A 16886-nucleotide genomic window follows, 5' to 3' on the forward strand; every position below is an offset into this window, starting at 1 on the left:
ATAGCAACCGCAGCGTGCAGTGCCTTATACTAAATTCAGCAACCAAGTGATATCATTGCCCTTGAATGATGGAAACATCATAAGCTTGGGTACCATGATCCAAACACCGTTGTCCAAATGAAGGAGCGAAAGCTGGTCAACGGATTGAAGATCCGCCAATACAATGTCAACCGAGAATGCTGCTGCAAGAGTAAAAACTGCCGAAGAATCGTAATCCTTTTTGAAGGCGCGTCAGGAAAAAGTGGTACGCTTTGATGAAGGAGGAGAGTGCACAAGCGATCGACCATTTTCAATATACATATGTACCAACGAAAAGGTATCAAGGTGCACTACACGGCAGCCTTCAGTCTGCATCGGAAGGCATAGCAGAGCTACGGAACCGTCGTCAATATGAGCAGTTCGATACCATATCGTTGTCAAGATCCTCCAAATATACGGATCCCGTGCAAAGGTACACATTCCAAAAGAGAAAATGAAAAAGCTGAAAATCGTCCAATATTCTCAAGAACACAAGTGTGTACATCAGCTGGAATGCAAGATTTGTCGGGGGTGAACAGGAAGAACCCATCCAAAACGATAAAAAGGAAAATACGGTTCCAATCGACATCAAATCCCAGCGTAGTGAATACTCTTAAGAATGAGGTCACCGATCTCCCGATCAGAGTGAAGCCGACGACGTTGCGGATACGATACGACTTCCAGTGGATAAGGTGAAGTGTTCACTGAGACTGATGACGAAGCACCCACATGGGACCTGGTTCCACGCCAACCTAATGGAGGACAGTTGGATGCAAGAACACGTTCAAGAAGAAACAGTACGGCATGGACATATCGCGCGGCAAACCTCCCTTCGTACGCTGCTGGCTGACCATTGCCAGCCGAGACGATATACTGGCGCATTATTCAGACATTAAGATCAACCTTCTATATGACAATATCAAGGAAGAATTGTTAATTGTATATGCAACTACCGCCAGACTTAAGACGGTAAGGCGTGCTGGTAGAAACGGACTGAAGCAACCAGCTCATTTCTGAAATCTGGAAATAGACAACACATTCAAGAGAATGGGGTATCATACTTCGTCGTCTAACCACTGGCCGTAAGTAAAGGAGTTGAACGGTAAGCGTCGCTACATACTGATATATCGTCGCGTCGGTTTCCTGCAATAGGGGCACAACTCAAAAAATGTGATTTTCCAGAATGGGTGTTTGAAAATTGAGAATCTTGGAGCACCTTCTACAAGTTCACTTATTTCTCTCATCATGTGACAACACTAAACAAATTTTGATTGTTGTATTATAGAAAGGGACTGAAGGACTATCTGTTTCATGAATTTTGGATTACTATTTTTCAACGACTATTGAAAAAGTTGACTGATTTTGAGTTGTGCCCTTATTGCGGAAAATTGGTGAAAATGCGAAAATCTCGAGTTTCTCAACGAATTTCGGAACGGGTCTTTGTGAGATGAAAGTTTACATAGTTTTACGTCATTTGCCTTCAAAACCTCAAAAATGACTAATTTTGAGTTGTGCCCCTATTGCAGGAAACCGACGATATGTCGACGACATGGTGATGTGTTGCCATTCAAGGCAAAAAGCAATGCACAGGCAGAGCAGTTCATGATTTCAAATATGTGACAGCTAAAACTGTTTCTTGGAATCCGTATCGACTAGTAAGATAGGCACAACATCTTGTATCAAGCCTGGCACATCGACAAGATCGTCAATCGGTTCGGGAACAAAAACGCCAAACTGTCACTCGAACCTACTTTAGAACCAAAGTTCCACTTGAACCTGCTTACGTAAAGTGGAAGGAGAAGGAAAAGCAGCCTTCACTAACAAATCGTACCATAGATTGATGGGAATTTTTCTCTACGTTGCGGTCATTTCACGATCTAACACTCCAACTGAAGTCCAAAAATGAAAACTGAGAGTCAAAGCTGACCGGGCCGGAAATGAAGGGGACCAAAAATTTAGTTCTGAATTCCTGATCGAATTCTAACGACTACAGAAAAAGTTCATTATCAATACCAAACATGTCTCCACCCGGGATCTTCATCAGCAAGGTATCATTGACCTGCAGTATCTATCAACAGACAAAGTGGAAGTCAATTCACTGGAAGTTAGTTAGTTAGTTCATTTATTTTCGACACTTTACACATTAAATCCATTGGAAGGTGTGAACGTAGAGCGACCTCGGGATGCAAATTGGACGCCGAGCGATTGTTCAATCCGTTAAGAACGATATTGATCTCATCAGCTTTAATCCTATGGCAGCAAAGGAAGTTTTTGCTCCTCTGAAGAAGAGACATCACAGATACACAATACACTCGACCAAGATAAAGTATACGAAAGCGGGAAGGCCTAGTTGTGTTGGTTAGAGCAGAGGTAGAGGATGTGCAATATCCCGGGGAGGTGCGGATCGACGACGACGGGCAGGCTGTGGAACCTCGTAGACCAGACGAGATCAAGAAAGCCATAGAAGCCTGAAGAACAACAAGACTGCTGACACGAACTCCCAGTAGAGCTTCTGAAGTACGGTAGTGAGCAGCTGTATCAACTCTTACACTGTATTATATTGAAGATATTAGATAGAGGTTATAGTTGGTTGGATGCTCTCATTTGCCCTCTATACAAGAAAGGACATCCACTGGAGTGTGGGAATTGCAGAGGAATAACACTTCTCAATTCAGCGTACAACATTTTATCCAGAGTTTTATTTAACAGGCTGAGGCCGATTGAGGAGTCTCCGTCAGCGAATATCAGGCAACATTTCGTGACGGCCGATCAACGACAAATCAGATGTTCACGCTGCGGTAGATTCTCGACACATTTAGAAAGTACAGTAATGATTTCAAGCCGGCGTTCGATCCAATGAACATAAACGAGTTATAGCAGATAATCACCGAGCATGGTTTTCCGGAGAAGCTGATTAGACTGATTTGTGCAACGCTTGACGGATCGAAATCAAGTATACGGATGACGAATGAAATTTCGCCGGCGTTTGTAACCCTGCTTAGACGAACTTACTGTTTACTGGAAGAAGCGATAGGGAGCATCCATTTTTTTCATTCCTGTTCGGGTTTGTCACTGCGACCAGCTTTTAGATCTATTGTGACATTACCCGTATCCTTAGTGTAGTGCATGTCGCATTACTCAATTGCAATTGAGGGGCAATAAAGTATCGATTTTGATACAGTTTTTGTTTTGTTTTCTTAGAAAGCAAAACAAGAGTACTGATATTGGCCATGCATCGGAAACCTAGCATCACCCTTGTTTTACTGCTAAATTCTCCCCAGTAGGAAGTTTAGGACCCGGGTTTTAACATTAGCATAGGACGACACTAGATTTCGGTTTGGTAGATCTATCACCGCAACGCAACCCAAAAAGGCGATCTACCCACGTTACGGGCTCCGTTAAAGATCGAGCATCTTTTAAACCCCCTCAACCATTCATCCCTCAGCACGGGTCGCCTGACACCTTGGATTGGGGTTACCTGTTTGGTGGACTTTTACCCCCGGAACAGGTGGTCCGTAGTGCTATTCTAAGCCGGCAGCTACACAGGCGAAGCATCCATTTAGTACGTCACTCTAAAATTTGGATTCTTAAACCCCCCTCCCCCTTTCGTACGGGTTTTCTCTATACTTAATACATTGCTTGTCACACTTTTACAAACCTTTTTGTAAAAGGTTACACCCTCTAAACGTGACGTATTGTTGAGCAAAGGGCGTAACCATTGTCACGCGGTCGCATATGCTGCTGGGCTTCACGAACGAAATCGAAAACATCGAGATTGACCGTCGGGCCGTGGAAGACCTTTTAAAAGAGAGACTGCGAGGATTGGGCCACTAACCAATCCATTGGACGATTAACGTCAATGTGGTCATAGTGCTAGGTTGTGAAAATTTTGACGGTGTATCTTGGTACTTTAGTGACGTACGATAGTGTTACCCGCGAGTACCATAGGCAGCAAAAGAAGACAAAACTCACGTAGTATAAGACTCTGATTCTTCCGATCGCTTTATAATATCATAAATCGTGGACGTTGAGAGAAGTTGATCGGAGAGCTTTTGAAGTGTTCAAAAGTAAAGTGCGGGGGACAATACTTAGCGGTAAACTGGAGGACGGCAACTGGCGGCGTCGCATGAACTACGAGTTGTGCCAAGTATGCAAAGAGATGGATATAGTAAAACAAATAAAACACAGCAGACTGCGGTGGGCTTGGCACTTAGCTTGAATGCCGGAGGAACAACAAGCTAAAACCATATTCAGCAGAAACCCAGGAAGGGGGCCGTTGGCTTCGTGGTAGGCCACGCACACGTTGGCTTTTTGCAGTTGAAGAGGATCCAAGGACTCTATACGTTCAGGGCCACTAGAAGCGATTGGTCCAGGACCGAGACCAGAGAAGACGATTGCTTTTTTTTCGGCGTAGACTCACAACTACGAGTTGTTGTATAAAGTATCATATTCGATGGTGTTGATGAATTCATGACTTATCGAAGGCTTGTACCACATAAACTTTCGCGTGAAATGAAAAAGCGTATTGCAGTTGACAATAATGGCCTTCTATGGACTGCATTTTTCCTGGTGGTCCCCGGTGATTCTTAGCATTTGAGAAAAAAAAACTCCAGAAAAATATCTAGAAGTAGGTATTCAACTTACCACAAACAGAAATCCGTCTGCAGCTTCCAGAATCAGGTGCTTGAGCTCCTGGTCCGTTAGAAACGAAGGCTTGTAGGATCCATCGGTATTGGTATTTCCGGTCCCTGTGGAGGATAAGAAAATAAAACAATGGTTAATATTGCGGTAAATTGATACGTGTCAGTGCCTGTAATAGTTCACTAAATGCAAACAATCATTGAAGAGGAAATCATGGGAATATTGTTCTGTCTCAATTAGGCCCCCCTTTGGATTCAAGACCGCAAACCATGTCATCATCCGATCATCGTTGAAGAAACAATGACAACTCCAGTTGACGAATTTATCGTCGGAGGATGGAGTAACGGATGACTCGACGACGATTCGAAGATGACGACTTAGCGGCCAAAAGAAATGTGGAAACAAAGTGCTGACACATTCCGGCTTATTATATTCCATTCAATTTCATCATTGATTTCGGTCAGTAGCGGTTTGTGTTGTGGAGCGCTGCGCTTGTTGGGCTTGGTGGACCCCCGAAAAGGAAGGTGGTGATTTGGTAAACTACCCGTGGGAACGGACAAATCGGACTCGCATTGGTGCTTTGTCATCCCCCTTCCCCGATGATGGGGAGAGCTATTTTCGTGTTGCAACGAGTAATAATTGATGAATCCGGCAGAGAAGATTTCGGTTTTAGATTGATCAACTCGTGGTGTTGGCGGAACTAACTCAACTGCCGCGGAGTTCGATACTAATCGGTCGTGAAAAGGATATAATAATAAATCTTCAAGCTAATGAAGCGTGAGTAGCTGCCGTTGTTGATTTGTGCGGAAAGATAAGCATATGGGATTAGCAGGGTACAATAACGCCCTTGGTGGTGACATGAAACCCATTGTTAGATAGGCAATCGAATGCAGTCAATATATGACGCTAATTGTTCATAAAGGTGGGTTGTAACACTTGCATTGCGACAGCAATGTTTGCATTGACAGGGTTGATTAAACATTGCTGTAATACCGCTTAGAATGGTCTGAATAAAATGTGCATTATTCGTGTTACATGCTACCACCAGCTATAACAGGATCCGTAGCAGCAAGAACTACTAAATTGGAACTCACTTAAAAAGTAAAAGTAGGTAAATAATTAGGGTTGAAATAAGTAAATTGGCTAGTAACCTAAAATGTGAATGAGAAAAAAATAGTAAGAAAGTAATTGAGTAGGAGTAAATAAGTGTTAGTAAGTAAATACAAGGAAGAAATTAAATAAGTAAGAAAGTAAGTAATTAAGTAAGCAATTAAGTTAGCGATAAGTAATTAACTGGGAATGTTATGTAATTTAATAATTTCTATACCATCCTGTACACATGCACGATAGGAAAGATAAACAACACCGGGTATGATTTGAGCTGCAGAATGCACCTCGATGGCAATAAAAAAAATGGTACAACGCTGCTTTGTTTCCACTGTTGCTTCTGTTGCTGCTGCTGCTGTTTGTTACATAGGTTTTCCTGCTGTGTAATTATGCAGATAAAGCAACCCTTTCTTCCACCCTGGGTGTCCCTTCCACCCAATAATCGTTGCCATCCAACTTGGATGCATGCGGTGACTTCGGACTTGTTTGTGTCCCTTTTCCGAAGGAATGCTTCAATGTATACACCATACCGCGCCACGATAGAAGGCAGCAAAAAGAATAAATCACCACCAACCAACAGACCAACCAGCCCCAGTCGGGCCATGTGCCCTCTGTGAGGGCTGGTTGTCGTTCGTTACTGGAATCGCGTCGCGTTCGTCGCGTTGCGGATGATGAAGGTGGAGTCGCGCTCACGCCAGAGAACTTGGAAATTGTGCTGTACTTTACTGTACAACTGCTTGTTTTTTCCTCTCATCTGTACTTCAACTTTTAAACTTTTGAATTTGCATATTTTCTTATCTTGGGTCATTTTATCGATCACTTGGTTGTAATCGGTTTATGAGAGAGCGAAAAAAGTCGTGTTCGCGGTGCACAGTAGGAGGACACCACAGGGCTGGCTGGGACCAGGTGGCTGGGCTGGAACAGATACAATAATGTCACCAACAACAGGCAGTGTGGTATGGCGGCGTGGTCAGCCAAACAAGATAGTGTTGTATCCATTTTGATTAAATGCAACTCGGTGGTATGACATCATTTTCATTGGTTTTATAGGCAGTTGAAGTTAATTGTTGATAACGATGGTATAACTGGCCATGAAGGCGACTTGATTGCATTCTTTCTACTCTACTGGTATTTAAAGGCTGTTTGAAATGTTATGTAACATTTTTAAAGTTACATATCTTTCTGGATTGTATACAGAGTCCTTCTGGATTGTATCCAGAATCCTTCTGGATTGTATCCAAAATCCTTCTTGATTGTATCCAGAATTCTTCTGGATTGTATCCAGAATTCTTCTGGATTGTATCCAGAATCCTTCTGGATTGTATCCAGAATCCTTCTGGATTGTATCCACAATCCTTCTGGATTGTATCCACAATTCTTCTGGATTGTATCCAGAATCCTTCTGGATTGTATCCAGATTTTTTCTGGATTGTATCCAGAATTCTCTGGATTGTATTCAGAATTCTTCTGGATTGTATCCAGAATTCTTCTGGATGATATCCAGAATTCTTCTGGATTGTATCCAGAATCCTTCTTCATTATATCCCGAATCCTTCTGGATTTTATACACGAAATTTCGAAAGAAATATTGATTCGATAAATAAAAAATGTAGTAAATACTTATCACCTCTTCACCTACATATTGTACGGTATTACTATTTCAGAAATAGTAATAGGTTTGTTCGAATATATGTAAAAAAACTCATCGGCTCACAAATACTCTACAAGCGTTTATCCACAAATCAAAACCCGAAATCATCCCCCAGCCAGGCCCTGAACAATACATCTCATAAACCACGCACTTCGGAGGCCGCGTTGACAAGTAAATAAAACCAAATATACTATATTAACAATATAGGTCACTCTTACGATTTTTTGGCGACACCTTTTTAGTGAATGTGGCGCCACCAAGCGTCAGAAGAGGTACTACTACACACTAAATGCATGCGCTATCCGAATGACGTTTATTCTGTCGAACTGTCATTGCATGATGGGGATGCCCATTTCTTCTGAAATAATCGATTAACATTAATCGATTTTTTTTTCAACTATACTCAAATTAGAACAAATTTAATTCTCTCTTCTTAAACAATTTTAGGCGTATATTATCGTTGCAGCACCAAATCGAAGTCGCGACTCGCGACATGCGAAATAACTTTAAACTGATAAACATACATAACAGACTAAAACCCAGAAGACCCTAAACGAGCTCTCCGTTAGCGAGTTATGAACGATATTTTCTCCGGAAATTACACAAGAATTTTCTTGTGGTATCCCTTTAAGAATTGCACCCTGGATTGTTTTTCTCCAAGATTCCTACAGAAGCTCTTGGGGGATTCCTCCTAGAAATAATTCTGGAATTATTTTAGGAACTCCTTTCGGGATTGCTTGGGGAGAGCGTTCCAGCGTTCCTCCTTAATCCTCCAACATTTTTTTATCAAATTTCTCCAGCAGTTTTGAAAAAAAAAATCCTCCAGATATTCGTTCTGGTTTTTTTTTCCAAAAGTTCCTTCTGGGATTACATATCTCCATGAATAAAACGCAATCAGTGAAGTACTAGATTTGTAGTAATAAGCTGATATTTTGTATAATGAGAAAGTAAATTCTCCGTTACTGCAATAAAATGGTAACTGCAATAATGGTAATGAAAAAGCAAGGGTTTTATGACTGCTAGACTGATTTGATGTTGTTTGAGCAAAAATTTGGGTAACTGTGTTGTTGTATTCTCATTTATTGCAACTTCAACAACATAGTTCCCCAAAGTTTTGCTGAGGCAGCATCACCGTTTCAATGCAGTAACGGAGAGTTTAGCATCTCACCATACAAAAAACCAACTCATTACTACAAATCTAGTATTCACTTATTCCTCCTGGGAATCCCCGATAAAATACTTCTGAAGACATTCCAAATTTATAGAAATCTCGGAAGGAATCACAAAAATAATTCTTGGAGGATTTCTGATACTTCAAAGAGAAAACTTCTGAAGGAATCCTGGAAAGATCCCTCGAAAAATATTAATTAAATTGTTCATATAAAATCGCGTTGGAGATTTACAGAGTCACTTCATCCCAGAAGACCTTGTGGAAATCCTTAAAGGACGGAGTGAATTCCAGAAGGAACTTTTGGAGGAATACTGGTATAAATCCCGGTTGAAATTCCCAGAAGGAGGAATTTTTGAAGGAACTCTTGGATAAATCACTGAAATAACTTTGGAGGAATTCAAGAAGGAACTCCGGGAGGTATTCGTAAAAAAACTCCTGAGGGAATCGTTGAAGGAGCTTCTGCAGGAATCCAAGAAAGACTCCAAGAAACTCCTATAAGGAAATCCTATAAGGAACTTCTTAACGAATCAAAGAAGAGAATTCTTGAGGATTCCTAAAATTAATTGTTAAAGGAACATCAGAAGAAATTGCTGGAGTAATTTCGGTAGGAACTTCTGGGGGTCCCTCGAATGAATCTCTGAAAAAAACACTCTAGGAGGAAACCAAGGGGAATGACATATCCTTTTTCTAATTGGAAAATCCGCATTTATCCGTTCCTAACCGTCGCTAACCGCTGCTAACTGAGCCGCCGGTGCAAGGAAACCGATTAGTCCGGAATGAAACTATCAGTATTCGAATAAACTGACAGTTCACTTCGGAAGAACACGAAATTAATCGAAATTACATATTGTCATTCTCAGGTCCGGTCCCGGAGCTTATTTTTATAAGCGCGAGAAGTGCACCTCAAATTTCTTGTGGCAGAGTGCAAGACATTGCATCCATTCCGTGCTTACAAGTATCATACAGGCGTATCTACAATGATCGATTTCTTTTCATCGACTTTCTCTTTAATCAATAAATTGACCAGCAAATCATTTTCGGCTGTTTTTGTTGTTTTAGATGCTAGTTCTAGTAGTCCTTTACTGAAACACGCCCAGAGATCATCCGAATATAGCTCGTATTTCCCGGAATAATCCGAAGGGAAAATCGATGAAGAGAAATCGATCATTGTAGATACACCTGTATGATACTAAAGCCTGCGCACTTTAGAATCGGTACACTTTCAACAGGCTGCCGCTCAAAAACGGTGTAACTTGGAAAAAAGTGTTGTTAGAAGCAATTGAAGCTTATCTATTGTAGTTTATAGGAAAAAAAAATAAAATTTGCTGTTTTTATATTTCAAGATGAACTATTGATCTAAATTCGTAAATAGTGCCCGTTTTTTTCTGCACACATTGAGCAAAAACCAATCATTGTCAGATTCAAGATTTATATAGGGATATATAATTACCTAATACACCAATTACGCAGTATATAATAGTTGTTGGTATTATGATTGTTGATTAAGGAAGGTAAAACATTCCATGGGTATTTTTAAATTTCAAATATAGCTATGGTAAACCTTTGAAGGGTTTAATGGAAAATCAAAGGCTTGTATAGATATTTAAGGTCAAAAAAGTTGTTTTCGCATAAACTTTAGTTCGACAAATACGCATACGTGACGGATACTAAACGAATGGTATTGGTATACAAGAAATCAATGATTTGATGCAGAACAATATAAATAATCGTGGCTCGAAAGCTGTATGGACTATTGCTGACGAAATTCATTGGATGTGTTTTGATGGCGTGAAATATCTAACGTTTTTTTCAATAAAACTGAATCTACTCAGATTTTTTTTTATTTGTGATTATAGAATCACATCTATAGTTCCATAATCTATATGGTTTTCAGTGTTTTCCCAAGTAACAGAACTAGCTGAACAGCAATTTCTTAAGCAAAAGTTTGCTTAAGAGTGGTTTGTTCCACTCTTATACAGCAAAATAATGTTTGTTGGGTTATCCATGAAAACTATTTTATTTTGGGCTTATTATGAGGAGTTAGCCTTATGACTGTTAATTTCCGACTACTGTGAGGTAAAACTGCTAATAATTCCAAAAATAATCCAGGTTTCGATATGAATTAAGTTGGGCCACTTGAACTGGGGAATTATAGATCCAAAAAACGATCCCAGGAAATATTTTTTCGAAAAAAATTACTTTGAGTAAAATTATGTTTTGAATATAGCGTGAATGAACAATAAGGCTATAACCCAGCCAGCAATTTGGTTGCTATATCGAAATTGCAACTGAAATAATCACACATATATAGCACCAAAGAAATCGTAATCAATGCACGAAACAGGCATATACATACTAAAGTGGAGGCCATATCGAAACATGTATACGATTACTGCGATTCCATCCAACATAATTTACGATTTCTCGAAAAGTTTCTACGATTTTGTCGATTTTATCCGTCTAAATATACGATTATGCAAGATCTTATAGATCTTATTACGATAAAAAAAAATTGGTGTTAAGTGGGAATCGAACTTAGGTCCTTTGATTGAGAGCTGCTCGTTATCTCTACTGGCTATATTGCCAGTTGAAAATAGAGAGTCCAAATTGAATGGCATGAAACGAATAAAAATTAGCATGATACGGTGCGAGACTTGTGGTGGGAGCGTTGTTGTTGTGCATTGAGTGGCACCAATAGTGGTGCCGTGCAAGAGGCCCGGAATTCACATCGTTGTGGGAATCTATACATCACTTATTGTAAGTGATCTGCTAGTATGAAAACCTATCATTTGGTTGAAATTATTGCTACCATGGTTGGAATGTGTCAACAACAACAAAAATACAACTTTGTGATGAATACCATTTTTCTCCATCATGCAAATATGTAAACAAAACCATTTTCGATTTCCGAGATTAAGATTCGACTATTAAAAGTGTAGTAACAATCATATGCGACTGTAAAAATGAATATACGATTTCTACGATTTCATTCACTTCGTATACGACGCAAGTGTAACGTTAACGATCAATATACAACATTGTTATAGTTGTATACGATTTCATCGATTTTCATCATACCTTTAGGTAGCAAGCTCGATTTAGCAGATTCATATACGATGTGAAGCGACGATTTCCACGATTCAAAGAAATCATATTTACGATGCTAGCGAACTTGCAGCTTGACACTAAGCATGTATGTTTTTCTCACGATTTTATTCGTTTCTGTGCGATCGTACCGATAGTATCTCGCACCTTTTATGATCGGAGACGACTATATGAAACAAAATCGCCATTTAAATTAAATTTGGCATGAAATGCGATTTTACGCAATCATTGTCAATAAATATACATATTATCATACAATTCTGATTCAATATATGAAAATATACGATTTTTTCCACACAATGATTTACGATATGTGGTTGGCTGGGAAGTTTATTATGGTCTTGTGAACCATATTTGTCAAGAGTTTAATGTCGTAACTTGTTTTGAGCATATCTTTGATGAATATAATTTTGTCTCTTGTGGAAATATCAGCCCGTAATCTGTGAAATTTGCGAATGTAGACGATCATTGGTTTGTGCAGAATAAAACGGCATGAATTTCACAATCAGGTCTAAATGTTATCTTGAAGAAATAAAAACTGAATTTTTCATATTTTTCCTACAAAAAACAAAAAATAAGCTTCATTTGCTTCTTACAACATTTTTTTCTAGGTTAAACCGTTTTTTCTCTGCGGTCGGTTGAAAGTATACCGATTCTAAAGTGCGCAGGCTTTAAACGCGAGACTTGGTTGGTGATCATCCGGATTTTTTGTAAGCTATCCAATCCGATGTATGTATGTCAGCGTGGACATTAAGAAAGATGACATTAAAAGCCAATGTCAAAGGAAAATAGCAACCACCAGGGCAAAATATAAGTTAATTTTGTTGGAGTAAAGTAGTAACAGCCCCCTTGTACTAGAATTATAATAACGATGAATGATGATGACTGATGAGATCTGTCTGAGTGTGTATGTGTACGAGTATCGACGAAGCATATTGCTGAATAATTGTGTTGATTGTTTTGTTTTTATCATTAGTCCGTACTAGCCCGTTGGCAAATAAACAAATGTAAAAACGCACTCTGAGAGTTAATCAATTTCTTCTTGGTTACGCGAATCCCGGGACGGTAGTGATGTGATAGATCGGTTGGAATTATGTATAACCGTGTCCACTGCGAGGCCAAGTTCAACAAATTTTGAGGGTTAAAATTTTAAATTTCGAAGTTAAACGATTTCGGTGACTTTACAATGAGGGAGCATTCAAATTCTTCTACAGATATTGAGTATTTTAGAGCTAAGTAGACTATTTATATTCGTAGATGTCATCTAATGAAATATTATTTTGTTTGTGTACCTATATTGTAAATCGATTATTTATTAATCGATTATTTGGGAACAAAAAACTTCGACACCCCTAACATCTTTTTCCGAGAAATGTCACCTTGCACGGTAAACTAAAATTGATCAAAATTCAATTATTGACTTTTTCTGACAACAGGTGGTGCTGTAATCATTCGTAAACGGCGTCTCCATGTCGTTGTATGTGAAAACACAAAGTGACCTATATTGTTAATATAGTATATTTGATAAAACGGTTGGTAATTTTATTTCATTTTTTTTATCTCTCCAGAAGCCACTTTACACTTATTCTGGAGGATGCGGCGCGGCCGGTGTCGTTTGGGCTTCTGGGGAACATTTTTATTATTTATGATAATTTGAAAATTATACAACAAGAACTACAAACAACCAACGGCGGGAGCGCTCCTCGGCCACAACAGACAGACACAATCCCGATTTTGAATCTTTCCACTGAAAACACAAATTCAACCCACTCCTGGGCTGAGCTGAGCTTGAGCGAAGATCTGGATTGCATTCAGAATCCGTCTGGATTGTATCAAGAACCCTTCTGAATTGTTTTATGGATAAAACCCAGAATCCTTCTGGATTGCATCCAGAATCATTTTGGATTTCATCCAGAATCCTTCTAGATGGTATCCAGAATCCTCCAAGATGGTATCCAGAATCCTTCTGGGTTGTATCCGGAATCCTTCTGGATTGTATCCAGAATCCTTCTGGATTGTATCCAGAATCCTTCTGGATTGTATCCAGAATCCTTCTGGATTGTATCCAGAATCCTTCTGGATTGTATCCAGAATCCTTCTGGATTGTATCCAGAATCCTTCTGGATTGTATCCAGAATCCTTCTGGATTGTATCCAGAATCCTTCTGGATTGTATCCAGAATCCTTCTGGATTGTATCCAGAATCCTTCTGGACTGTATCCAGAATCCTTCTAGATTGTATCCAGAATCCTTCTGGATTGTATCCAGAATCCTTCTGGATTGTATCCAGAATCCTCCTGGATTGTATTCACGAAATCTCAAAGAAATTTTGATTTGATAAATAAAAAAAACTAGTAAATAATATTAAGATTACTTATCACCTCTTCACCATTGTACGATATTACCTACTTCAGAAATTGCAATCGGTTTGTCCGAATGTATGTAAAAAAAATTAAAAAAAATCATCTGCTCACAGATACTCTACAAGTGTTTATCCACAAATCAAAACCCAAAATCATCCCCCAACCAGGCGCTGAACAATACATCTCATAAACCACGCACTTCGGAGGCCGCGTTGACAAGTAAATAAAACGGTTGGTAATTTTATTTCATTTTTTATATCTCTCCAGAAGCCACTTTACACTTATTCTGGAGGATGCGGCGCGGCCGGTGTCGTTTGGGCTTCTGGGGAACATTTTTATTATTTATGATAATTTGAAAATTATTCAACAAGAACTACAAACAACCAACGGCGGGAGCGCTCCTCGGCTACAACAGACAGACACAATCCCGATTTTGAATCTTTCCACTGAAAACACAAATTCATCCCACTCCCGGTCGCTGCTCGTTCACTTTCTTTCGTCTCATTCATAATCCCGACACACCGCATCATTTGGTTGGACGACCGCCGACAACGACTTGAATTCAGACTCCGAGATTGGGGCGATGATCTCTTCGCGATGGCTGAATCCGCATCCGTCCGTCCGTCGCAACATCTCCATATCTTTATTTCTTATTCAACGCCCGGAACAACGCACGTTCCCGACTGAAGAGAAATGACCATTGGCGTAGCTAGGGGGGTTCCAGGGGTGCCTGGCACCCCCTAGAATGAATTTGGCACCCCCTAGAATTTTTCCTTGATAGTAGCTTAAAATTAAAACTTCACACGATAATTCAAACATTTATTAATGGCGCATTTGAACAAAACTAAAGCTACAAATGAAATGACTTCATTAATTATTTTACGTATTAGCGTTTTGGACTTATATTTTATAATTAAAACACTAAAAAATATGTTTTTGCTGATCTATTACTTCAGGACCCTTCAAATAGGATTATCTTGAGACGCTTAATGAAATGTGTATCAGTTTTTCGGTTCTAACAATGGTCTGGGTGATTTATTTTAACCATTGACCCTAAAACCGCACCGCACTCGCACTGTATAAGACGAGCATGGTTTTTGTATCAGCAATATCATTGGAAATTTGTTCTGAAATTTCAACGGCAACTCATCTGAATTTCCTTCCACATTTTTTTTCGATTTCTTTACAAACTTCTTTGGCAATTTTGTTTTGTAGTTATTAATAATTTCATTGTATTTATAATTATTGCTTCTAAAAATTGCTTCGGCAATATGTCCATATCATATTTTTTCGGCATTGTTTTTTTTTTTATTTATTCGGAAATTTCTTTGGGAATTCCTATGGCTGCATCATCGATGATTTTTTCGGTGATTCCTCTGAGAATTACTTCGGTGTTCAGCACTTTCTTTGAACATTTCTTTTGTTAATTGTGTGGAAAATCTTACAGTAATTCCTGTCAGATCTTCGGCAATTTCATTGGAAGCTTTTTCGGTAATTCCTCTGGAAATTCCCCAGACAGTTAATTTAGAAGTTTCTTAAACGATTATTTTTGAAATTCCATGGGAATTTCTTTCACAATTTCTTTTGTATATTCTTTGGAGATTTTTTCGGCTATTTTTTGTGATTTTCTTCGCCCATTCCTTTGCAAATCCTCTGACAGTTCCTCTGGAAATTCAAAAATTCACAATTTAGAACGGAATTGTGATTTCCAAAACAATAGTCGAAAAATTTTAAAATTGAGATTCCGAATCAATTTACAAAGACATTCTCCAATGGATTCTCAATTAAAAAAAAAACAAAACTAAGAAATTCCCAAAGAAATTGCTGAATACATTTCCATCAAAATATGATAAGAAGTTTCCAAAACATTGGCAACTGTTTTAGAAATTTCTCAGGTAATTTTGATAGGAATTTATTCAGCATTTCTTTTGGGAATATCCCAATAACTCTGAGAAGAACGATTAAAGCCACTCCTGAAGAAATTATGGAAGCTTTTCGAAAAAAATGGGAGCTGAACCAATGCTAAATTAAATTTCCTAAATATATTCCAAAGGAAATTCCGATGGAATTTCCATGAAACTTTCCACAAGTATTATCAAAAACATTTTTTTCTCAAAGGGATTCTCAGAAAATATGCCGCGAAAATTTTGGAATAAATTTTCAAAGAAATTACCGAACAATTTTCCAAATACCATGCCAGCAAAATTCTTAATGGAATTGTTGCCAAAATCATCAAAAGAATTTGTGACGGAATTGCAGAGGGAGCAAATTTTGAAGGGATGTTCGAAATAATTCTGAAAAAATTGCCGAAAATGTTTTCAAAGAAATTCTTGAGCGATATCTATAAAAAACTTGCCGAAGAAATATCCAAAGCATTACCGAAAAAGTTCCCAAAGCAGTAAAAGAGCCGTAGCGTGGTCTCATGGCACCCTTGGCAAGCGTCCAGGTTGGCGCCCCACGACAACTAAACATTGTTAATTTGTCTAAATATGTAGTTTTTTTTATTCAAATTTTCTTCAAAAGTTATATGTTGGTGTTTCGAAAAAACGTATTCCCTTCGATTTTGTATCAATTTTCTTATAGTTTTTTTCATTCGTGTAGTTTCTGTAGGATTTTCAATTGGAGTTACCCAAAAAATATTTGAAATCTTTTTCTCTTATGCAAGTATAAGTACAAACACATTTTGCATTTCAAGAATCTCACTGAGACCAGCTCAATAATTAGAAATAATATTTCAGATTCATAATATAAATAAATTATGCATATTTTTTACTGGAAATCTTACAGTATTTTTTAAATTTTTGTTTGTTTTGTACTCAATTGAGCTTCAC

The 16886-nt window shown here is 38.7% G+C and overlaps 1 protein-coding gene across 9 annotated transcripts in view; it reads right to left on the reverse strand.

Annotated features, from left to right (window-relative positions):
• LOC109423958 (aryl hydrocarbon receptor nuclear translocator homolog) overlaps positions 1-16886 on the reverse strand; it is a 747249-nt gene that overhangs the window by 31242 nt on the left and 699121 nt on the right. For all 9 annotated transcript variants that reach the window (XM_062849869.1, XM_062849867.1, XM_062849868.1 and 6 more), the window contains exon 5: positions 4663-4766. In XM_062849869.1, coding sequence (XP_062705853.1) covers positions 4663-4766 — 104 coding nt within the window. The remainder of the gene's footprint in view (positions 1-4662; positions 4767-16886) is intronic.

This window comes from Aedes albopictus, chromosome 2 (assembly GCF_035046485.1).
Source record: "Aedes albopictus strain Foshan chromosome 2, AalbF5, whole genome shotgun sequence".
Classification (NCBI taxonomy): Eukaryota; Metazoa; Arthropoda; class Insecta; order Diptera; family Culicidae; genus Aedes; species Aedes albopictus.